This window comes from Talpa europaea, assembly GCF_964194135.1.
Source record: "Talpa europaea genome assembly, chromosome: 16".
NCBI lineage: Eukaryota > Metazoa > Chordata > Mammalia > Eulipotyphla > Talpidae > Talpa > Talpa europaea.
The window spans coordinates 28,003,338-28,027,599 of record NC_140084.1 but is presented as its reverse complement, the minus strand read 5'-3'; the positions used below and the strand labels follow the sequence as shown (position 1 = coordinate 28,027,599).

The 24,262-nt window shown below is 42.3% G+C and overlaps 2 protein-coding genes across 3 annotated transcripts; one reads left to right on the top strand and one right to left on the bottom strand.

Moving 5' to 3' along the window:
• Positions 1-1,914: 1,914 nt before the first annotated feature.
• PSME3IP1 (proteasome activator subunit 3 interacting protein 1) lies at positions 1,915-23,980 on the bottom strand (the record flags this gene model as incomplete). 2 transcript variants are annotated; one of them, XM_084257802.1, is made up of 7 exons in its annotated part: positions 1,915-2,428; positions 11,098-11,162; positions 16,673-16,804; positions 21,341-21,464; positions 21,999-22,097; positions 22,633-22,774; positions 23,969-23,980. In XM_084257802.1, the coding sequence occupies 7 exons, from the start codon at positions 23,978-23,980 to the stop codon at positions 2,211-2,213; spliced, it is 792 nt and encodes a 263-aa protein (XP_084113928.1). In that variant the 3' UTR covers positions 1,915-2,210. The 2 variants fall into 2 exon arrangements, with proteins under 2 accessions (XP_084113928.1, XP_084113927.1); XM_084257801.1 differs by lacking the exon at positions 23,969-23,980 and having other exon boundaries at positions 1,915-2,497; positions 22,633-22,759.
• On the top strand, positions 8,352-8,690 carry LOC311186671 (protein Churchill-like; the record flags this gene model as incomplete). The annotated part of the gene is made up of 1 exon (XM_084257804.1): positions 8,352-8,690. The coding sequence occupies one exon, from the start codon at positions 8,352-8,354 to the stop codon at positions 8,688-8,690; it is 339 nt and encodes a 112-aa protein (XP_084113930.1).
• Positions 23,981-24,262: the final 282 nt, after the last annotated feature.

Genomic DNA, 24,262 nt, shown 5'->3' with positions numbered 1-24,262 from the left:
AGTGGCCGGGAAGGCAGGGTGTGACCCCAGCTAGGCTACGGGGTTTCTCACCGATAAGCTTCCTCTCTCGCGTGGTTTAAGTTGTGGAATGCACCACTCAGAACAATGTAAGCAAGACTGAAGAAACCCTACACCAGACTTTGCTCTATCTCCAATTCCTTAGTGATAAAGTCCCACTATTAATGCAGGAAAGCCACATTTTATGGTTTAAAGCAGTGTTTCCTTCTGTCCCTGTCTTTCTATTCTCCTTTGGGTTTGAACTACATGGTGTACACTGAATGCTTTTCAAGGCTGCTTTCTCCACTCAGCAGACCAGACCCTGCTTTGTTCTCCATGGCTTCACAGACCCAGCATCTCAGCAACAGGGCCCTGCATTAATGGGGACAACAGAATACAATGAAATGATCACCAGCAACTCCCAGGTTCTCCCAGCACATGAAGAGCAGAAATCTCAGTCTTTATAGTCTCTACCTTCTTAGCATAATCAAGCTGTTAATGTTAGGGTGGACGGGGAGGGAGTTGGGAGCACAAGATTCAGCATAGGAAAAGCTCTTGTTCTCCAACAGGCTTGTAGCTTTCAAGTTAATGTATGTTTTTAATCCCTGCAACCCTTTGTCAACTTCTCCCAACATCAACAGAAGCCACAGGTGGAGAAACGACCTCTTAAAAGTCAAACCACAAAACGACGGTGGATTTGATGCCTGAAGTGATAAGAGGTTGCGCTGGGTACGTGCTGTAATAATGACAGCCCGATCGCAGGAACAATGAAGCAGAGAGGCAGAAGGTGCCTACACAGTTTTACCTAACGTCTTGCTTGTTAGGATGGGGCTGACGCGCCTGTACTGACAGTCAGGAACAATTAGCACAGAGCAGTTCTGAAAAGGAGGAAGAATCCACAAGGCATCAGTTATGGGTGACGGGAAGTCACCATCTGCCAACGGGCACCAGTGTCACTGCATGGGAAGGGGGAAAGGAGTGAGCTGGATGAGATCCAGGGGCCTCTCTGCCCACGTTAAAACCGAGCAGCGCCTCTGCCTGCCAGCATCGCAGTGTCAACACATTCTGTACATGTCTCTCTCTGTCTCACACCCAAGGAAGGAGAAACAATTGACGTAGGAACCAAGGTAAGAAAGAACCGTATAGCCTCATTCTCCTAAAGCAGGGGAGCCCACGGACTATTTTCTTAAAATGCCAACCTCTGTCCTTGAGGCCACCACATCGTGTCTGTCTTCCCGTCTCCCTTTACGGGACAAAGAGGGGGAGCAGAGCTGCCAGGTCTTGGCTGCTCACAGCCTCGAGCTAGCTGCTCTGTGTGAGAAGGGGAGAGAGCAGTAGGGCAGGGGATAGAAGCAGAGGAAAGGACTAGGGCAGCCCCTTTAGGCTGGAAATAACTTCTGTTGTTAGAATCCACAACTGTCGATGTCTCCTGGCCAAGACAGCAGAGGATGGGCAGACCACACAGATGGACCCCACTGGGGTGCAACTCCAGGCCTCCAGGAACCAAGTTATCTCATCCACACACCTAGCAGCACATCTGCGTTCTGGCCACAGGGACATACCAGGGCCTATGTTTCTCTAAGGTTTAGAGTCTTAAATGGGATTGGATGGAGGGAAGAGGGATGGCAAAGATTAAGAGAACTTGACAAGGAATGATGAGTGTTAAGTGACACCCCTTGCAGGTACAGGTTATAATCTTTACTAAGTCACACAACATCAAGAATGGGTTAGTTCCAGGGGACACTCCATTTCATCAGCTGGATCAGTTCTTGTCTCCCACATGCCTCACAATGCAGTCTAACTAAATAAAGGATACCAATGCAATATCTGTTCTTGCTCCTTTTTGCTGTAGAGCAAGGAAAAAACAAAAAATCCAGACAAGAAGCCACCTAACCCAAACCCTCTTCAAGCCAGCTGGTGCCTATCTTCCCAGGGCATGTTCAGTGGATTTCTGCGGGGCCCCAGCCCCCACCCCACCACATCAGTGAGGAAAGAGGCAGCAGGAGGGGCTGGGCAGCTGCACAGGAGTGGAAAGAAAAACCAAGTACAAGTCGGCCACAAGTGGATCCTGGCACATTTTTAGATGAGGTTAAAAATGTCACGGTGTGCACAGAAAGCAGGCAAAGTAGTTTTCTGAGGGAAATACTGCCTGGAGGCAGAATGTACTGTCCGGTCTACTCTCGGGGAGGCGCTCCCAGGAAAGGACACAGGAGCTAGGGGGCCTCGAGGAAGGTGTTGGTTCGGAAGATAGAGGAAACAATCTTGCCAGTGGCGTTGATGGTGCCTTCACTGTCCGAGCTGGACTCGGAGTCGCTGCTCCCAGAGTAGGCGCCCAAGCCTGGCAGGATGCCAATGCAGACAGCAGCAGAGGGGCAGTGGATGGAGGGGCTGCTCAGGGATGTGCTTCCGAGAGACACACAGGACGGTGCTTCTGCAAAAGAGGAAGAAGTGCTGTTACGTCCTCCCGCTTGCCCAGAGTTAACGATGCCCTTTCCACAGGCTAGGCGCCATGAGTAGACTTCTCCCAGAAGCCTCAAAACATTCTCGTCATCATCACCTTACAATTGTGTTGCTCTTTTACAACTGAGAAAACCGAAGCCACAGCCAGGCAACAACTTAAGACCATGTAGAATGTCCCCAAGCAGCTGTTGAGGCCCCAGGACACCCAGTTACTCTTCCATCTCAGCAAGTGGAAGCCTTCATCTAGAAACTGCAGGGCCTGAAGGTTTCAGGACAAGTTCAGAATTCTACTGCACCCGTTCTTCTTCTCTCTAGATGTTCCCAGACTCATTTAATCATGACAACAACCTGGCATTACCCCTTATTTTACTAATGAAGCAGGTCAAGTCACTTGGCTTAGATATGCCACTTAGAGTAGAAAACCTTAAACTAAATCTGAATCAAAAGACAGGGCCTCCCTGGTGGTACAAGGGGTTAAGCACAGCACTGTGAAGCTATCTGCAGTCCCTGCAGTGCTGTAGCACAAGTTCAATCCTTGGCCAGGGAGCTACTCACATGGCACAGCAGACCTCTCCTGTCTTGCCCGCTGCTCCCCTCAGCAGTGTATTTCAGTCAGTCTGCCTCTTCTGTTCCCCACTCTGTCTCTTGGTGAATCCTCTCACACCCTGCACCTCTGACCTGTACCCTACTTCTTGTATGCATAAATAAATAAATCTTAAAAAAAAAGATAACATACTATGACAAGGATGTGGTGAAAAAGGAACTCTCCTACATTGCTGGTAGGAGTGCAAACTGGTCCAACTGCTATGGAAAGCTGTCTGGAGGTTCCTCAGTCTACTAAAAATGGAGCTACCATATGATCCAGCAATTCCACTCCTAGGGATCTACTCAAATGACACAAAAACATTGATTAAAAAAAATATCTATACCCTTATGTTTACTACAGCACTATTTACAATAGGTAAAACCTGGAAACAACCCAAATGCCCAAAAACAGATGACTTGATCAAGAAGTTGTGGCATATATACACAATGGAATACTAGTCAGCAATCAAAAAAGATAAACGCATGCCATTCGCAGCAACATGGATGAAGTCAGAAGGAATTATGCTCAGTGAAATAAATCAGAAGGAAAAAGGAAAATATCAGATGGCTTCACTTGTAGGAGGAATATAGGGGAACCAAATAAGACATCGGGGAAAAAAATAATAACAATATAAAACACAACACAACAAAACAAACAGACAATTATAAATCAGAAACAATCTGCAGGGGAGGAGGAGGGAGAGGGATTGAGGGAGGGAAGGAGGAGCACAGGGGACTGTGGTGATGGTGCACGGGTGCACTGCTGAAGGAAATTCTGTGGGGACTACACCTGAGGGTGGGGGGGAAGCAAATATTGTTTAAAATTGAAAAATGATGTAAAAAATAAAGAAAAAGAAAAAAATTAAAATGAACAATGATGTAAAAAATATATAAAAATATAAAAAAATTAAAAACGATTAGACACTTATTCTAAAAAAAAAAATAAAAAAGATGACATACTCAAAGAATGCCAGTGCTCCCCAAAGATTAGGGACTGGAGCGCAAACCTCACTGCATCAGGTTGACCAGAAAATGACTACCAAGGGTGTTGATAAAAACCCCTGACGACACCTCGCGCAAATGTGGAGAAAACCTGTGTTCCAAGTACATGAACTTAGGAGGAAGCAAAATATTCCAATAAGAAGCTGAAAAGTGGGCATCACACAGCCAGAGCAGAGAGTTCAGTGGATCTGCTCCTCTCACAGGAAGTTCTAATGAAGGAAAGCAGCTGCTAATGATGAACGACGTTACAGCATGGAGATCAGGAAAGCAAATGAGAGCCAGCAGTGACGGTGAGAAGTGATGAAGGCTACAAGAAAGTAGAGGCAGTACTGGCAACACACATCTCCAAAACTCATTATGATACACAGAGAAAGTCCTTACATCACCCACCAACCAACAACTGAATAGAAAAATGGACAGAAGGGGCCTCCCTGGTGGTGCAAGGGGTTAAGCCTCAGCACTATGAAGCTATCTGCAGCCTCTACAGTACAAGTTCGATCCCTGGCCAGGTTGCTAACCCACATGGTGCAGCAGACCTCTCCTGTCTCACCAGCTGCTCCCCTCAGCAGTGTATTTCAGTAGATCTGCCTGTTCTGCTCCCCACTCTGTCTCTGGTGAGTCCTGTCACCTCCACCCCCACATCTCTGGCCTGCACCCCAGCTCTTGTATGCATAAATAAATAAATCTTTAAAAAAAAAAGGTGGACAGAAGACATGAACTGCTCACTGTAAAAGAAATACAAATATTAAACACAGGAGAATAAACAGTAAGGAGGACGATGTGGAGAACAGGCATATTTTCATGCTGCTGGAGGAGCATAGGGCAACTTGGCAAAGCCCTTCAACCTTAAATGACATAGTTCACAGCAACATTGTTTTTTTTTTTTAATTTAAATAATAAATTTTATTTTTATATTCCCCCATACAATTGCAAACCCCCCATTCTGACCCCAATCCCTCCCCTCCCACCCCCCACCCCCCACCCCCCAAAAAGTGTCTCTGGTTCATAGTTTTTTGTTGATTTTGATTTTTCACTTTCTTATATTCATTTTCCTGGTCCCTTATTTAAGTTTTCTAGATTCCTGCTATGAGTGAGACCATCCGGTATTTTTCTTTTTCTTTTTGGCTTATTTCGCTGAGCATGATCCCTTCCAACGCCATCCATGTTGCTGCAAATTGCATGTGTTTATCTTTTTTGAATGCTGAGTAATATTCCATGGTGTATATGTACCACATCTTCTTGATCCAGTCATCTATTTTTGGGCATTTGGGTTGTTTCCAAAGCTTAGCTATTGTAAATAGTGCTGCTATAAACATAGGGGTGCAGGTGTTCTTTGGAATTGATGTTTCTGTGTCCTTTGGGTAAATACCTAGGAGTGGAATTGCTGGATCATATGGAAGCTCTATGTTTAGTAGGTCCAGAAATCTCCACACAGCTCTCCACAGTGGTTGGACCAGTTTGCACTCCCACCAGCAGTGCAGGAGTGTTCCTTTTTCTCCACACCCTCGCCAACATTTGTTGTTGCTAGTTTTTTTAATATGTGCCATTCTCACTGGTGTAAGATGGTATCTCATGGTAGTTTTGATTTGCATTTCCCTGATTACAAGTGATGTTGTACATTTTTTCATATGTCTGTTGGCCATTTGCATTTCCTCTTCAGAGAAGTTTCTTTTTAGCTCTTCTGCCCATTTTTTGACTGGATTATTTTCTTTGTTGTAGTTCACAGCAACATTGTTGATGGCACCAAAAGACTGGAGACAAACATCGACTCACAGGAGACCAAGCAGTGATGGCCTACCGCTCAGCCACTGAGAAGAAAGCATCTCTGTAAGAACTGGTGTTGAATGACCTCCCAGATGCTGTGCTGAATAAGAGGCAAGTGTGTGTGAGTTATAATGTGTGTGGGGGGAGGCCCATGTGCAAGTCTCACTGTCTGAAAATAAGACATAAAATAGTGGTTGTGGGGACAGGAAATGTGTGGCTGGGGAACAGGGAAGACTTAACTTTTCATTCCACTCTCGCTTTCCCTTTAACATTTCTATTATGGGCATGTACTATCTATTCAGACAATTTTTTCAAAAAGGGAAATGGAAAAATTCAACAAGCATCCCGGGCCATTTAAATTAGGGAGCTCCACATATTTCTGGAGGACTCCCCTGTATTACATGAAGAATAGACAGGACAGTCTTAAAGACAAGGGGGCCTCCTTGTCTATAATCTGTCACTGTATGTCTCTAGAGGGCAAAAGCTCTTTCCTCACTACACCATCCCCAGGCATGGGCTTGGCCTGGAGCAGCCAGCATTCACAATGTGTGCGAATACAGAAAAATGTCTTAAAGACGTATTACAAAGTTTCACTGCAAGTGGCTAAATTTTGGGGATGCGGGGTGATGTGAGTAGTTGGAACATAACCTCAAACTGCATGCCAGTCATTAATTGAATGTTCCCTGTATTGTTATTTGTCACATATGCAATGATAATATCAGTAGTCTGTTTTAAAAAAACCTGGTATTGGGCCTCCTTGGTGGTGCAGCAGGTTGAGCACAGCACTGTGACGCTGTCTGAAGCCTCTGCAGTTGCAGGTTCGATTCCTGGCTGACCAGAGAGATACCCACATGCTGTGGCAGACCTCTCCTGCCTCACCCACTGCTCCCCTCAGCAGTGTCTTTGGTCCATCTGCCTGTTCTGCTCCCCGCTCTGTCTTTGGTGAATCCTCTCACCCTCCCACGCCTCTGGCCTGTACCCCCATACTTGCATAAATAAATAAATCTTAAAAAAAAACAAAACGCAGTATCTTCAAGGGTAAGAACCAGTTACTTAGAAAAGTAATTCATGTGAAGCCATTCATTAAGACATGTATTTTATGAAGTATTTCAAGGGTGAACTCATTTTAGGGCCAATCTTAGATGGAAAAGGATCAATCCAGAATATCTGTGGAAGTCAGACCTAGTGAGGGAATGAAGGGAGCCAGCCACAGAAACGCAACCGAGCAGCCAGGGTTACTATGGCATCAGCAGAGTTGAGGCCAAAAGACCAAATCTCCCAATTATCTAGGAGGTTTCAAGAAAGAAAAGAGACTGCAGCTCTGACAAATTTCAGTCCAAAGCAGCTAGTGTCCAAAGAGAACAAAATGGTGCCCTCTGATCTCCCCCATTTGGTGAAGTTTCCTGCCAACTTCTGCATTTGCAGGACCACATTGTCATGCCAAATTACACTGAAAATTACTAACAGAGAACGTTCTTGGGTTTCAGACAGATGCGTGCCTCGAGAATAAATGGGGTCAACTAGCGCATTTATTGGCTCTGCTCAGAGCTTGAGTTCAGAGTCTCCAGTGGGGGAAGCCTGAATCTCCGCTAGGATCATAGAGTTGGGGCCCAAAGAGACGAATTCTTCTACTGTCAAGGACAAGACTCTGAAGCAAGTTTCACAGGTTATTCTTCTTATGGGGTCTTAGCTTCTAGCAAAAAGGAAATTTCTTGCCCAGTTTTTGGTATAAGAATGGAAGGGTAGGAAGAAGGGACTTAGAATGACAAAAAAGATAGCTGACATACAATATCTGAGTTTAAAGAAACCACTTAAGTGTTTCTGCAAATAGTTCCTAGAAGGAATAAGCACCAGATACAAGGCTATTATTTAACTAGTTGAAATGTTTTTAAGATTTTTATGAAGTTTTATTCACACACTCTATTTAAGCAGCCACAGTTTTAGCAAGTTTCCAATATATTAAGAAGGTATCAGTGTAATGGAGCTCCTACATTGCCAATGGGAATGTAAACAGAGATAATGTCTTCACAGGGAAATTTGGCAATATTTAATTACAAATATATATCTTCTCATGCCCAATAATTCTATTTAACCTGACATATTTGTGAATATGTAAAAAGATGCATGTATAGGGTGATTTAATGAAACATCGTAATTGAGGAACAATTGTTGTAATTCTTTCCAATTCTACCAATTGAAACTACTGAAAATAATCAAAATGTTTACCAACAAAAAAATGGAATAGGGCCTCCCCTGGTGGTTGAGCGCTGGGCTGCGAAGCTGCTCGCAGCCTCTGCAGCGTCAGTTCGATCCCCCTCTGCCGGCGAGGGTCCAACATGGCGCGAAAGACCTCTCCTGCCACGCCCACTGCTCCCCTCAGCAGTGTATTTAGTCATTCTGCCTGTTCTGTTCCCCGCTCTAGTAAATTCTCTCACCCTCCTGTGCTTCTGACTGTACCCAGTGCTTGTATAAATAAATAAATCTTTAAAAAATATATATATGGAAGGAAGCTCTGGAGCCCGGTCCCTGTAAAGGGCGTCGCGATGTGCGTAGACTGTGTGGAGAAGGAATATCCCAACCGGGGTACCATCTGCCTGGAGAATGGATCTTTCTTGCTCAACTTTACAGGCTGTGCAGTGTGTAATAAGTGGGACTTTATGATGATCACCAACAAATGTTTGAAAGAAGAGGATGGAGAAGAAATTGTTACCTATGATCATCTCTGTAAGAATTGTCATCATGTAGTAGCCAGGCATGAGTATACATTCAGTATCATGGATGAATTTCAGGAGTATACCATGCTATGTCTGTTATGTGGCAAAGCCGAAGATACTATCAGTATTCTCCCTGATGACCCCCGACAAATGACTCTGTTGTTCTAAGAGTCCTGCAGTTCTGTTGTAATTCTGTTGTTTTGGTTACAGTATAGCAATTCTCATGGCTTGTTTTATGTAGATTATAATGGAAATTACTCACTTTTTTTTCTGTTTAGACTCACCTATTCTTTGAAAGGAAAAGTAATTTGGGGGGTTCTCTCTAGAGCTGAGCTCCTCTGCCAAAGTTAGTTTATATTAATACATAAATTGGAGAGAATAGATAAATCTCCCATACTTCAAATAATGTATGTAAATACTCTCCACTCCTTAAGTGTGGGCTGGGCATTGTCACTTTTCTTCCTAAAAGCACAGTAGGGAGAGAAAGAGGAAAAAAATAACCTTACTGTGGGGAAACCTGATAAACACCAGCTCAGCCAGCTCACCAGGGGCCAGGAGACAAAGGAGGAGGGGTTTTGGAGGAGGAGGGGTTGAAGAATCACAGCTGCAATGTAAGACTTTTTCCTTGTATGTACCCTTCATGGGAGGTGATGAGAATGGCTCTACTGCTGGATGTCATCGCCCAAATCCATGACTGTGGCCTCATCATGAGAAAGACATCAGACACATATCAGTTGAGCGACATTACCTGACCAGTACTTAAAACCATTACAGTTTTTGAAGACAAGAAAGTCTGAGAAACTCTCACAGCCAAAAAGAGCCTAAAGAGGGCCTCCCCGGTGGCGCAGCGGTTGAGCGCTGGGTTGCGAAGCTGCCCGCGGCCTCTGTGGCGCCGGTTCGATCCCCGGCTGCTCCCCAGCCACCGGAGGAGGGTCCCACATGGCGCGCAGACCTCTCCTGCCGCCCGCTGCTCCCCTCAGCAGTGTACTTCGGTCCTTCTGCCTGCTCTGCTCCCCGCTCTGGCTCTGGTGAATTCTCTCACCCTCCCGTGCTTCTGACTGTACCCAGTGCATGTATAAACAAAACAAACAAACAAATAAATAAATAAAACATGCCTCTATTAAAAAAAAAAAATCTTAAAAAAAAAAAAAAAAAGAGCCTAAAGAAATGACAAGTAAATGTAATGAGGTATCCTGGATGGGGTCCTGGGACAGAAAAGGGGCCTTTGTAAAAACTAGGGAAGTCTGAATAAAGTGTGCACTTTAGTTAATTTAAAAAAAAAAAATATATATATATATGGAATAAATACGCAATGACAAAATCATGTATTGGAAGGCCAAAAGGAGACATGTGTGGAATGGAAACACGCTTACTAACAGACATGCCGTGATTCCCAAGATACAATGACAAATGAACGAGAAGTGAACCGAAGAGCATGTTAATTAACGTAATGAAGGTAATGACGACAGCAGAAGAACAAAAACAACGTATGAAGTGTTCTTGCCCCAAAAAATCAATTGGAATTGATCAATCTCTAGATCTAATTACCGTTTTACAGAAACACAGGGTATAAAGGATTGGGGGTGCAACTAGCAAAATCTAGAGTGGGGGACATTCCACAGGATAAAGAAAGACCTAGCTTCTTCACAAGTAAAACATAAATTATACAAAAAGTAAATGTGAAAATGAGTAAGAACTTATAGGTCTAATGAGACTTAAAGGACATATTGGGATGCAGCAGATCTTATCCTTAATGAAACATCATAATAAAGGAACAATTGTTGCAATTCTTTCCAATTCTAATAATTGGAATTACTGGAAATAACCCCCTTAGTGTATTTCAGTAGATCCACCTGTTCTGCTCCCCACTTTGTCTCTGGTGAATCCTCACCCCCCGTACCTTTGGCCTACACCCCAGTTCTTGTATGCATAAATAAATAAAATAAATCTTAAAAAAAAAAAAAAAAGAAATGTGAAGTCCTGTTTCACAGATGACCCATTAAGTTTAGCACAGTCTTAATCTCACAGGGAGGCAGGGATAGAACTGAAAATACTCTTGAGTTTCTCATTCCTGATCCTGCCCCCAGGAACCCTCACCTTCACTTACAACTCTGTGCCACTTAATACAGCACCAGATTTATTACTTGAATGTGACCATCAAAGAAAGCATACTCCCGGGGACTGTATTAAGTCTGAAGGCTCAAACCAACCATTAGCACGAGCCAGGCATTCTACCTCTCTTGGGAAGCAAGCCAGGTGAAATCAAGAAACTTAACATTTAGGGGAGATAGAGAAAAGAAACCTTTGTAAGCAGAGATGATATGACCAGGACTTTGGCTTTGGAAGCATGCCTGGGAGAGCAAAATTGTCATTAATCAGTTCCACTGATTTCTAACAGATTACTTTGTAGGAAAGCTAACATACTTTTGGGTATAAATCCTGTCTGGTAGAAAATAGTTTAAGTTTAGCTGGGCTTGTTTAGGTAAGTGCATTCATTCACAGATGCCACACATTCCAGCCCTTTATTATGGTTCATGCATTATGAGAAAAAAATGAAATGAATGTTGCCACACACCTTGATTCTTGTCATCTGGGTCAGGGTCCGATTTCAGCCTTTTCACACTGTTGCCACTCTCTGAGCTGTAACAAAAAACATGGTGATTGGAGCTATGACCAATCTTGGGGATCAAAGCTTTGAGGTGACCTCAAGGAGCCGAAATGAAAAGTCTTTGCTTCAGGTTCTAATCTCTTTCCAGTTATATTATCAATTATAAAAACAACTTAAACCCTTGATTAATTCAAGGGGTAAAGTGTTAGAACTTCAAGCATCACCTGAACTTCAGATTCTCTGTTGTCTATCATCTGCCTTGTTAAGAATATAAGAAAGAGTTTCAAGGATATCTGGATATGTTTATAAATGACAAAATTTAGTTACAAAAAAATGAAGGAAATATCTTCAGTGACACCCCAAAGAGTATCTAAAGAATGTATTTCAATGAAAGAAAAAATCCCAGAAAAAAGAGGTAAAATAGAAACTGACAAATACAAATATGCATCAAATATAAATCGAAACAAATGTCTGTATAAAAACACACACACCTAATTTGTGGTGCTAAACATGACCACACTGACGCCCTGGAGAGTTGTGGCAGGTAAGAGAGAAGATGACTGTAGCCAAAAGTTCTAAGGTCAGTGTACAATTTTGTATGGGAGCAGGAAAAAAACAGAATACATAAATCTAAACTAGCAGAGAGAAGAAAGTTAATAAAAGATTTTTAAGTCTTCATTAAAAAAAAAGAATACAAGTAAAATTTTTTCAAAACTGTGTGTGGTTGAAGATGATAAAGTTGTAGCAGATATGCTGGAGGAGCAAATCCTTGCTTTTGAGGACTGTGTAATGTCCATGGTCATGGTCGCTTTCAACAAGATCTAAAATCCATCATGGACCACTGCCCTTAAATGAAAGTTTGAAACACCAAAAAAAAAAAAAAAGGTAAAAAGACAAGTAGCATTAAGATAGTAGAAATACATCAAAAATCCTAGTAAATCCAAACCTACAGCAGAATAAATTTTTAATCAGTTATTAGACATTCCTAAAAACCTTGACAAAACAACTTTAAGACACAGAAAGAACAGAAAAAGTTACCAGGGCAAATACTAACCCAATGAAGGCTGAGGATCTATATTAATATTAGAAAAATAGACTGAGAATAAAAGCATTACAAGGAATAAAGGAAATTACTTTACAATGAGACAATGTTTAATTCACCATGAAGAAAAAATAATTCTGAACATCAATGCTTCTAATTAAAGAAAAAGCTTAAAATATATATTCAACAAAACTGAAGAAAAATCAAGAAATAATTATTATATAGTGGGCGAGTTCAAATAACTCCTCCCAAATACTGATACAGTAAGCAGACAAATATATAAAGACACAGATGTAAACAATACAATTAAGTACTACTAAGCCTTGGTTCAACAGGGTAGAAATGGTGGCAGTTTCTATTTGTTTTCTAAGAAACTTCTGAACTCTATTATCTTTATAACACAAGAGAAAATAATTTATTAATCTTTATGAAATGAAAAGAAACTACTGTGATCAATTAAGGAAGGTGGCTATGGCTGGTGTTTTATTTTTTTTCCTTCTTTTTCCTTGTTTTAATCTTAAACTTTTAAGTTGAAACATTCTCAGATGTTTGGGGGGGAAAGGACCCTCTTTTTCTTTTTTTTAAAGATTTGTTTATGCATACAAGAGCTGGGATGTGGGTCAGAGATGCAGGGTGAGGGGCAGGGGGGCGGGTGGTGGTGAGAGGATTCACCAGAGAGAGTGGGGAGCAGAACAGGCAGATCTACTGAAATACACTGCTGAGGGGAGCAGCGGGTGAGACAGGAGAGGTTTTCTGCGCCATGTGGGTCAGCTCCCTGGCCGGGGACAGAACTTGTGCTGCAGTGGCTGTATCTTAACCCTTCATAGTGCTGTATCTTAATCCTCCTTGCACCACTAGGGAGGCCCCAGGAAAAGGACCCTCTTAAAATGGAGCTGTATTCTTACCTTTAGGGAGGTGGTTCTGAGCAGGTTCATAAGTGAACTGTACCCTTTCGGCTCCCCCAGTCCCTAGCCTTTGCCTCTTGGTTTATTGTGCTGCTTCCCTTTGCTTTGCTACATTTCTATAGTTAAGTTAGTTTGACTTGAATGATTCATATTTGGGGGGAAAGTGAAAACACCCTTAAAATTAGTTTTGGGGCCTCCGTGGTGGCACAGGCAATTGAGCGCAGCGCTGTGAAGCTGTCCGCAGCCTCTGCAGCGCGGGTTCAATCCCGGCCAGCCAGGGAGATACCCACATGGCGTGGCAGACCTTCCCTGTCTCGCCCGCTGCTCGCGTCAGCAGTATATTTCAGTCAGTCTGCCTGTTCTGTTCCCCGCTCTGTCTCTGGTGAATCCTCTCACCCTCCCGCACATCTGGCCTGTACCTCAGTTTTTGTGTGCATGAATAAATAAATCTTTAAAAAAAAAAAATTAGTTTCAACTCCTGCAAATAAAAAATGAAGTGGCAGATGTAAAAAAGATAATAATAAACAATATACTTAACAAGCTCATTCTGTTATACCTACACAGAAACCAGAAATTATAAAACACAAATGCTCCTCAAGCTCATTTGGAACATTCACAAAATGAACCTGCAGGGCGGGGCACCAAGGAAGTCTAAAGCAATTTCAAGAGTTAGCACCTATAGGGCCTCCCCGGTGGCGCAGCGGTTGAGCACTGGGTTGCAAAGCTGTGCGCAGCCTCTGCAGCGCCGGTTCGATTCCCGGCTGCTCCCCAGCCGCCAGAGGAGGGTCCCACATGGCGCGCAGACCTCTCCTGCCGCCCGCTGCTCCCCTCAGCAGTGTACTTCAGTCCTTCTGCCTGCTCTGCTCCCCGCTCTGGCTCTGGTGAATTCTCTCACCCTCCCGCGCTTCTGACTGTACCCAGTGCATGTATAAACAAAACAAACAAACAAATAAATAAATAAAATAAAACATGCCTCTAATAAATAAATAAATAAATAAAAATTAAAAAAAAAAAAACAAAAAGCATTGATTTAAAAAAAAAAAAAAAAAAAGAGTTAGCACCTATAATCCACATTGCACTTAAGGTAGTAACAAAAGGCAAATACACTTTAGACTCTAAGACTTAGAAGATATGCCATGGGAAGACAAATCCATAAAGATCAGTTCTAGCCATAAATTTACCAAGCAATTTAATAACATCCCAATAAAAACCCCAACCATGATTTTTGAAGAACTAAAACTAAATCTAAAATGTAGACGAAAGAACGAAATGGTCAAGAATAGACAAGACACTTCTGAAAAGAATGTAAGGGAACTTGCCCAACTAAATATCAAGATTTATCACAAAGCTAGAATAATTACGGAGGTGCAGGCCAACAGATTCAAGGAAGGGGAAACAAGAACCCCTAAACAAACTCATATGTGTTAGAAGAGAAAGGTGACATAGAGGATCACTGGAGGAAAGCAGAAATATTGGGGGAAAAAAACATTGAAATGTGATCCCAAGATCATAATCTTCACAAAAATTAACTCCAGAAGGTTAAAGACTAACATGTGAAAGATTAAACTCTAAAACTTTAAGGAAAAAAAACTATCTTATGACCTCAAAAGCAGGAGGAGTTTCTTGAATAGAATATAGAATGCTCTAACCATGAAAGAAAATGTTGATACATTTGACCAACTTAAAAAGGTACAAATTTATAGCTATCAATAAACCAGTCCTGGGGGTATAATATAATAGCATGGTAAGTATAGTTGATAAAACTGTATTATCTATTTGAAAGTTGCAAAGGGAGTACAAACCTTAAAAGTTTCCATCACAGGAAAAAAAAAATTTTTAATTATGTGTTATGTGTGGCAATGACTAATAACTAGATGTCTTGTGATGATTATATACATATATTGAATCATTATGTTGTACACCTAGAACTAGTATGACACCTGTCAGTTATAAACCAAGTAAACATAATCTTAATATTAATAATCTAATATTAAATAGACCTTACCTACCTTAAAATTAATTTATGAAAAGAGAAAGATAAGCTATAAACTGGAAGAAATTATTAAGAGCTTACTTATCATACTTTATAACATACATACATCACGCATCAGACCAGGCATCAAATCACCCACAGAACTTTAAAAATTAGACTCTTCAGACTTAACTGCAAACTTAAATGAACTGAACCAGAATTGGTGTGAGGCCTGGAATCTACACTATTAACAAACTCCCGGGGGATTCTAATAAACTCAGGGCTGGCATATTAGGAAATCCTGCCCCAGGAGACTAATTTACCACCTTGTTACACCAAACAACAATAAATGATGTAAGTAGTTTCAAAACCCAAAAGGGGTTATATGCATGTCACCAAATAAACTAATAGAGTCATTCTGAAAAATGATCTAAGGACTAAGCAAGAGAGATAAGTTGTGACACACATTTTGCCAGCAGCAAGACACTGCTGAGAGGTAACTAACTGCCTGCCTTGAGAGCCCCTTCTTGGCACAGGTCAGTAAAATTAACCCAGGTTCTACTCCTCAAAGACACTGGCTCAGTCATGAGAGTTTATGTGAAAATTTGAAGGGATAAATCACGGCTCAGGAAGCTGGCCCTTTTCAGGCAGCTGACACTCCTCCCCTCAGTGGCTATACAGCATTTTTCGGTGTAAGCAATGTTCCCGGAACAACTGCAGCTGGTGGCTTTGCCAAACTGCAAGTCCCATCAGTACACATCCCTCCAAACATGTGGCTGGATGCAAACACACCACAGTGACTTTCCTAACAGACTTGACTGCACGTAACATCATTTCACCCGTGATAGGGTTGATCGAATTGAAACGATCAGATTTAATCTCTTTGGTGCCATTTCAGGATTTGGTAAGGGAGGCGCATAAGACATAGAACTTATCAAAACCTCTAGACAGTGGTTTTGTATCCATCAGGCAGAGCACCCCCTGCCAGGCCCTCGAAACCCTGTCACAGCCACTAGGTGCTTCCAGCCACAAGGTCTTCACAGCAGCTCTGCCCCTGCCTGCATGTTCTCCTCTCCCTGGCTGCCTGTCAAAGCCCTAGTCCTCCTATATAATCAAGCACTTCCTAATTCCTTCCCTAACTTCCCCCACAGGAGCACACATAACCCCTCCAGGCAAAACTGTTTCTTCCTCCCTGTTCCCATTACGCCCTATACAAATTCTTTCCTGGAACGAGCTACCTGGTTTGATAGAAACACAGACGCCCAAATACTGAACTCCCACTTGCTTATTACTATTTGACAGTGGACAAATTCTCAGTCTCCCCATCTGTAAAATAAGGATTATAGTAACCTGCACTCATAGACTTGTTGACAGGAGTGAGATGATGCATGGAAAACACTTAACACAATGCCTGACATCTGGCAGGTGCCCAGCTAAAAACAGCTATTATGCTGAATGAACAACCAGAGAGACAAAGGGTCAAAGGCTATATATAGAAGATACAGACTCTGGAAGAGGAACTTCACAGAGACTTGTGTTTAGGAAACATTTGGCTCCGACTACAACAGAAGTGGCATTTCAGAGTACACAGTCAGAGGGATTTAAGCGGGCTAGCTGGCTGACCTCTTGTGCTTCACAGCTCCTGCCAACAGCTTTGCCTGGGAGAATTTGTGCTTGGTTTCTATGGGTTTCACAACCAGTTTCTTCTCCACTTCCTTCTTGTTTTCTGGAGAAATTCCAACCTTGTTGAGATTACTGTGAGTTACAGGTTAAGGGTCAAATTAAACAAAAAGAAAGAGCTATGACAGGACAATGATAACAAGAGAGAAAACAAATAGAACTTGCTAGCACTTCAGTTCCGCCAATATTTAGGATACTTATTTACAAAATATACACTCTCCTCTTTATTCTGCCCATAAAATCCAGCTGATTTAAAGAGAAATGAAGGTAACCAAGAAGAAAAATGGCAAATCAAGTACAAAATAAAGTTTTCCCTCTGATTTTTCAATGACAATCTGAATACAGCCAGAAAATCTGCTGTTACCATTATCAAGCTTGATGGGGGAAAAGATCTTAAGGAATATAAACAAGAGGGGGAAAAAGATTTCCCTAAAGATGTAAAACTATTTGCTTTTCCCCTCCAAGGGTAAAATCAAATTTTGCAGAATGTCCTCGTAACTAGTGATTGCGTTCAATCTTAAGGGAGCATAGAAGACTAACTCTGACTTCTCCAGGAGCAAAGCAACAAAAGAATCACTTTAAACCTCATTTTAAAAGTAAGAGTACCTCCTCTGCCTTACCCCTACGAAATGAGGACTTGTGGAGGCCCAGGAATCTGTTTTCAGTATGCTCTCAAGGTGACTTTAGTAAGAAACCCCTGTGTAAATACACACAAGAAACAAAGTAATTTTTAAAAGCATAACCAACCACTTTTAACATGACTTTTTTCATGCTTGGGGTCAGTCTCTGTCTCTCAAGGTTTGTCACTCTCTCCCGTTCTCTTCCTTCCCCTGTCATGTGCTCTCACAGCCTACTAGGCAACAGAGGTGTATTTGCACCTGCAGCTTGCAAGGCAAGAATGCCTCACTGGAACGATAGTGACATCTAGTGCCCAAGAAGCCAAGAAGCTTGTATTGTCAGCCCAAAGGGGTGGGGTTGAGGTGTCTGAGCTAGGCTATTTTTCTGTATCCAAACAATGAAGAAAACTGGGTATTAGAAATAAGGAAATTCTCATTCTAGTCACCCTTGAAGCACTAACTGTTCTTATGTGTGTCAGTTACCTTAAATATTTGCAATATTGAATGGGGAGTCAGTACCATTCTGAGTTTCATCTATTTCACGGAAATAGATAATATGTTAATATTAAATGTTCGTTTTGATAGAATAACAAAAAGAATTCATCTTTACTAGAAAATGCCAGTAGCATGAGCATGCTAAGATTTTTTACTGTAACTACATCATTAAAAGATTCAAACTCGTAAAGAAAACTGTATATTGAAAAGTTAAACCAACAAAAGCACCTATATATTTATAGTATATTTCACACAGATAAAAACCAACACTTAACTTTTTATTCTCTTAAAGTGAAAAAATGCCCCCAACCTTTTTTGGGAAGGCACAGGTAAGACAGGAATACTGTTTCTGACTCACTATCAAAAGCATACACAGTTTTTTCCCTTAAGCCCCTTTCCTCCCCCAAAGCCTTTAAATATGTAAACACAGCTCAAAAATCTCAAGGAATTTATTAGATAGCCATCTTTTAAAAATCACATAGTTTTTAACACACAACACTGCTAAATACTGGTTTAACTTGAAAGGAAACAAGCATTCCATTGTTTATATAGCACACACCACAGCTTATCTGTACTCACAAGTATCGCATTATAAAATGTATCATATTATAACAATCAAGCAAAGCCAAGAACTAGCACCTAATTCAGAGCTTCAATAAACAAATGTCTAAACCTTCAATTCCTAGCTTTGGCTCCACCCATGATTGGGATTAGTGCATTCCACACCAGTGGGTTGGACTCCTGCTTTTCTTTGGTTTTTCTAGACAGAACTTTCCAAGTTTCCAATAAAAACTGACACCCCGGGAACTTCTTCAGTTTTGCACTATAATGTTACCTGAACAGAAACATTTCTTTCTTTTTTTTTTTAAGATTTATTTATTTATACAAGAACTGTGGTACAGGCCAAAGGCGCGGGAGGGTGAGAGAATTCACCAGACAACGGGGGGAGCAGAACAGGCAGACGGACTGAAAACACTGCTGAGGGGAGCAGCAGGTGACAGGAGAGGTCTGCCAAGCCATGTGGGTATCTCCCTGGCCAGCTGGGGATGGAACCCACGCTGCAGAGACCACGGACAGCCTCACAGTACTACAATCAACCCGCTGCGCCACCAGGGAGGTCCAGAAAAAATTTCTTTTGCTTCACTGCTGCCCTGTTCATTCTTCCTTTTGATTTGATACCAAACTAACATTACCCTCCAGTAGGCCAATTTGGAAGACATTCTATGTCTTATTTGCTCACCTTCCAAATTAGGCATATAAAACAAGACATAATTCAAGTGAGAAGTGTAATTAATGTATTTCCTTAGAGGACAAAGTCTGGTGCCTGACAATGCAACACACACATCCACCCATCTCTGCAAACACTAACACATAATATTATCCTGGGGTTGCCAAGGCAGGGACCAGGGGAAGGGTGGTTCAGAAGTCAGTCTCCACCCTGCAGTTGGGACTGTGGTGGACTTTTCATCAACTCCAATCTTCATGTTACGCCAGAAGGCCACTAGCAGAGCTGGGACTGGAAGATAGTCTTTAGCTTCTAGTTCAGAGCAAGATTTGTGACTTGCTGCCACTTTATCTCCATCATTGTCAGTCACCCTGATTTAAATCCATCCTTAGGAACCTGTTTACATTCTGCCCCCCGCCCTCCCCATCTTTAATGGAACCTACTCCACACTCCCTGAAAAGAAATACCAACTAACACATCCAGGCAGTCCTGTCAACCTTACAGGGGAAGATCACACTAGTGAGGTTATTAAACATATAAACTAAAAATACCCAGAAACTTCCTCACAAGAAGGGAAAAGCTACTGTAACTTTATTAACCTCTCCTAAGAGCTCTTCATTAATTTATGAACATATACACTAATAACCTACTATATGCCAGGCACTAGGGAAATCCCAGTGACTGAGTCCTTGTTCTATGGAGCTCTCTTTGTATTCTAGCATTGAAGAGATAAACAAACCAGTGTGCAAGTAAATGAAGATTGTCAGATAGTGATAAGCACTATTTTAAAATAGCATTATGGAGTGATGGGGGTGGGCACAACTTTAAGTGGGGTGCTTAGGGAATTCTCTACAAGGAAGGGAGATATGAACTGAGATCTAAGCCCATGAAATGTCAGCCTTGTAAAATCTGAGGGCAGAGCATTCCAGGCAAAGAAAGGCAAATATAAAGGGCTTGAGGTGGAATCACAAAGCTAATTTGAGAGAACACAAAGGCCAGCAGGCTGGAGGACTGTATACACGAGGAAAAGTGAACAGGGTGGTTGGTAGACTTACACCAGGTAGAGCCTTGGAGGATCTGGTAAAGAATATAGATTTAAGTCTAAAGTCAACAGGAAACAAATAGATTTCAAAGACGAAAGCGGGGCCTCCCCGGTGGCGCAGCGGTTGAGCGCTGGGTTGTGAAGCTGCCCGCAGCCTCTGCAGCGCCGGTTCGATCCCCGGCTGCTCCCCGGCCACCAGAGGAGGGTCCCAAATGGTGCGCAGACCTCTCCTGCTGCCCGCTGCTCCCCTCAGCAGTGTACTTCGGTCCTTCTGCCTGCTCTGCTCCTCTCTCTGGCTCTGGTGAATTCTCTCACCCTGCCGCGCTTCTGACTGTACCCAGTGCTTGTATGTATAAATAAATAAAAATTAAATCTTTAAAAAAAAAAAAAAAAGATGAAAGTGGCATGATCCTGTGTTCGCTTTCAAAAGTTTCCCTCGACCGCTGTCTGGAAAATGGATTGGGGACAGAGCCGAAGCAAAGACCAAGCAGATGGTGAGAAAAGTCCAGAGAAGAGACTACGACTACAGTGGTGGCACAGAGATGGCAAGAACTGGGCAATTTGTAGCACATTTTAGAGCTAGTTTTCAGCCCAGCACCTGAGGGTCTAGAAACACAGTTACTGAAACTAGGAAAAAGAAGAGATTTGAGTAGAGGGCAGGATGGTAAGGATTGGGCAATGAGAGTTCTGGTTCAGCTAAGCTACATTTGGATGTCTAGAAGACATTCAAGTGGATGCCAAAAGGCAATATTGAGCCAAAGCAAAGTCATCTCTGTTGCTTTCTCCACCCCTCTCTAGGGACAGACTAGCTGCATCTATGGGGAAGGTCTTACTAAGGACCCAAGAGGACTGAACATTGCCTTTCAAAACTCAGATGGCATTTTCTCCCCTGGATGAGGTTCACTGTATCACTCATCTGCCTCAGAGTCTAATCCCACAAGGTAAGAAACCCTGGTACTTACCCTCCTATGTTAGACCTTTAGTTAATACTAAAGGAACAGGACTTTGGCCTCTCACACTAACAGAGTCTGTTGACTGCAATGGACTCTTGCGTGCTACATAAACTTCACAAATCACTGCCAGTGACTCAGAGCCACAGGAACATCAGTGTTGAAAGGGAACTCAGAGACCACCAAGTAAAAGACCTTCAACCTATGTATAAAGAAAATACGATCCACAGATGTTGATGAGAAAATTGACACCTTACAGACTTCTCTTAAAGTACAAAGGATATTCTGTATTCCTTCAGTTCTTTCAGTTCTTCTTCTCTCCGCTGCTTTTCTAGTAGCTCCTGCTGCCGAGAAACCTCATCAAGAAAGTTGGTCTCATCTTCATCTAAGCCTCTTACCATGTTTTCTGAGAAAATAATTCAACAGGGAACACTTAGCAGGCCAAGGGAAAATATCATCAAATAAGTCTTTCCCTTCTTTTTTTTTCCTTTCTTTTTTAATAAACAGCAGATCCTTCAGGGGATTAGATGAGAGAACTTATAAACCCCATGTCTCTTGGATAGATAACACGGCATAAAATCAAGGCACTTCTTCCATTACTCGATATTAGCATAGAATTAAAATGGTTATCTTGAGTTCTAAATAAAAATGTTTAATGTGTCTTGAAGGCAGAAATTTGTTTCCTTTCTGCCTAATGAGCATCTGGAGACTAGATAATCAAGAACATTCCATGGCTAGTTAGAAAATGTATTACATGAGGCAACCATGCACCAAAAAGAGCCCTAGACTGTATTTTCTGAAGCTTACTGAATTTGTTCTTTTTATTTTTTGTGGGACCCTCGCTGGTAGCCGGGGATCGAACTGGTGCTGCAGAGGCTATGGGCAGCCTCGCAACCCAGCGCTCAACCGCTGCGCCACCAGGGGAGCCCCTGAAGCTTACTGAATTTGAACTGCTCTTCATACTCCTGCTGCTTCCTGTCCTTCTGTTCTTGTAGCCTTTCATACAGAGATCGAGGGTCATAAGCCTCCTCGGGACATTCTGAAAAGAAGCAGGGAGAGAGAAAAGGAGAAAAAAGAGGGAAGGGGGCAAAAGATATAGACTTTAGAATTCATTCACATTATTTTAGTATCACAAAGGGTTTAAATAATAAAGTCAAGTCTCAGCACGAGCTGAGGGCAAGGACAACGTAAAAATAGTACAAAGTCCGCAGCTTCCCTATGGACCTCAGAGAGGGGCCGGCAATTCTCAAAGTCAACTGTCCACATTGACAGGCCCATGTCTGAAAGAATTAACTGGACACAGGGCCAGTCCAGACCACATAGGGTGGGTGGCACTCTCCGTTGTGGGGATACTGTATCCTTCAGATGGAACAGACTAGCAGCATCTCCTGGACGACACTGTGTGGAAAGGGCAAGGATGTGAGCATGCTGGCCCTGCTCCCACACTAGGGGGCCTTACCTGGGTCCCTCACTCTTCCTAGCCTCAGCTGCTCCACTCTAACGCGAGGGTGTTAATTCCTACTTTATAGGATGGTTGTGAGGATTAAAGCTCACTAAGCTGAATGCCTGCCCACCTTCTGGATCTTCAGGTTTTCGAACTTTCTCCCATTCTTCTTGTCTTTTCTTGCGCCGTTCATCTAGTTCTGCCTCAGACACAAACCTTTTTTTGATAACAAGGTTACCATCATCCCCTCCATCCATAATGAAAGAATCAGTCTACAAAAAACAAACAGAACATTTCAAGTGAGCAGTGCAATAAATGCTAAAGTGAAACAAGTTGATTTAGGTCTCTCTCACCCAGCAGCAAATCAAAATTCCCTTCAACCCTGAATTGAAGAAATTCTCTTCTTTAAGTTATATATATCATTGATAAAAGCACAGGATTACATTTGCCCTAGTGTATTAGGCTGTTTTATTACCATCAATGTTATCAGCAGTCAGCAAAAGAACACCTGGAATAGTTCTCATTACAAAGTGGTCCACACTGAATCTCACGGTGCAGATATTTCCCTATCTAATCCAGACAAATTGGCCTCCTGGCACACCATCTTTTTTTCCAGTTCTGATCCTCTATATTTCTGTAACATTGTTCTTTACTGAAATTCCTGTTTCTGGGACATTACGCTACCTCAACTTACCTGCTCTTTTTGCAAAGATTCAGATACAGAAACTCAGGCTTCCAGGGAGCCTCAGACATGGAATCTATCTGTAGCAGGGAAGTCCTATGCTTAGAGCCACACAGATCAATACTGGAGAACACAAGACTAGAGGAACAGGATCCCCCAACTTCCGGTTCCATGTACTTTGCAGTGCACAAAACCACCCTAACACTTCTTCCCTGTAAACTCCCATCCCTGTCACTTAAGAGTCGGTTTCCAGTCCTCCTCTCGTTGTGGGCAATGACCTCAACAGCTTTATGTGTATCTCGAGGCAGAAGATTCCAAATCCCAAATCTATATACTTCTATCGGAACCTCTCTTCAGAAAGGAGAGGAGGAGAACAGAAAAATCGATCAAGGAGTCTCTTCCTCCTTTAAACCCCTTTTGCTTTTCTTTGTTGGTTTCTTTCCTTTAAGGAACTGTGGACTCTACTGAGACAGGGTATGTGCTACTCGCACAAGCACATCTAATGAGGAGTGTGTCCTGCACACCCAGCACATCAACTCAAAGTTCCCTCACCCTAAGAACAAAAATAATAAAATAAACTTCTACTGCTAGCACAGAAATAAAGTACACACTGAGCTCTTATTTTCTATGTATATTAATTCATATACACATGCATCGATCCAATGAAAAACATTACTTCTTTACAGATGAAGAAATTGAGGCCGACAGGTTGGGTCACTGGTCTAAGGTGATAAAAGAGCTGAGGATCAAATCCAAGTCTGCTATCAAAAATCCATACTCTTACCCACTTCACCATACCCGGCCCCAGAAACAAGGGATCGTGGTTGAAAAGAAGGGCATGTCAAGTTTGGTTTTCTTCTCACATCACATTCCAGTGCTGAGAATGTTCATGCAACATTTTATTCAACAAAGACAGAAATGGAAACTGAGAAAATATATCCAAACCTTCAGAACAGTCTCAGCCTAAATCCTACTGCTGCTGAGGTTTAGTTCAATGTTATAAAAGAGAATTTTGAAATTTACTCGAAAGAAAACCAAGTCAACTGACAGAAGGTGTTGAACTGACAGAAAGTGTTGC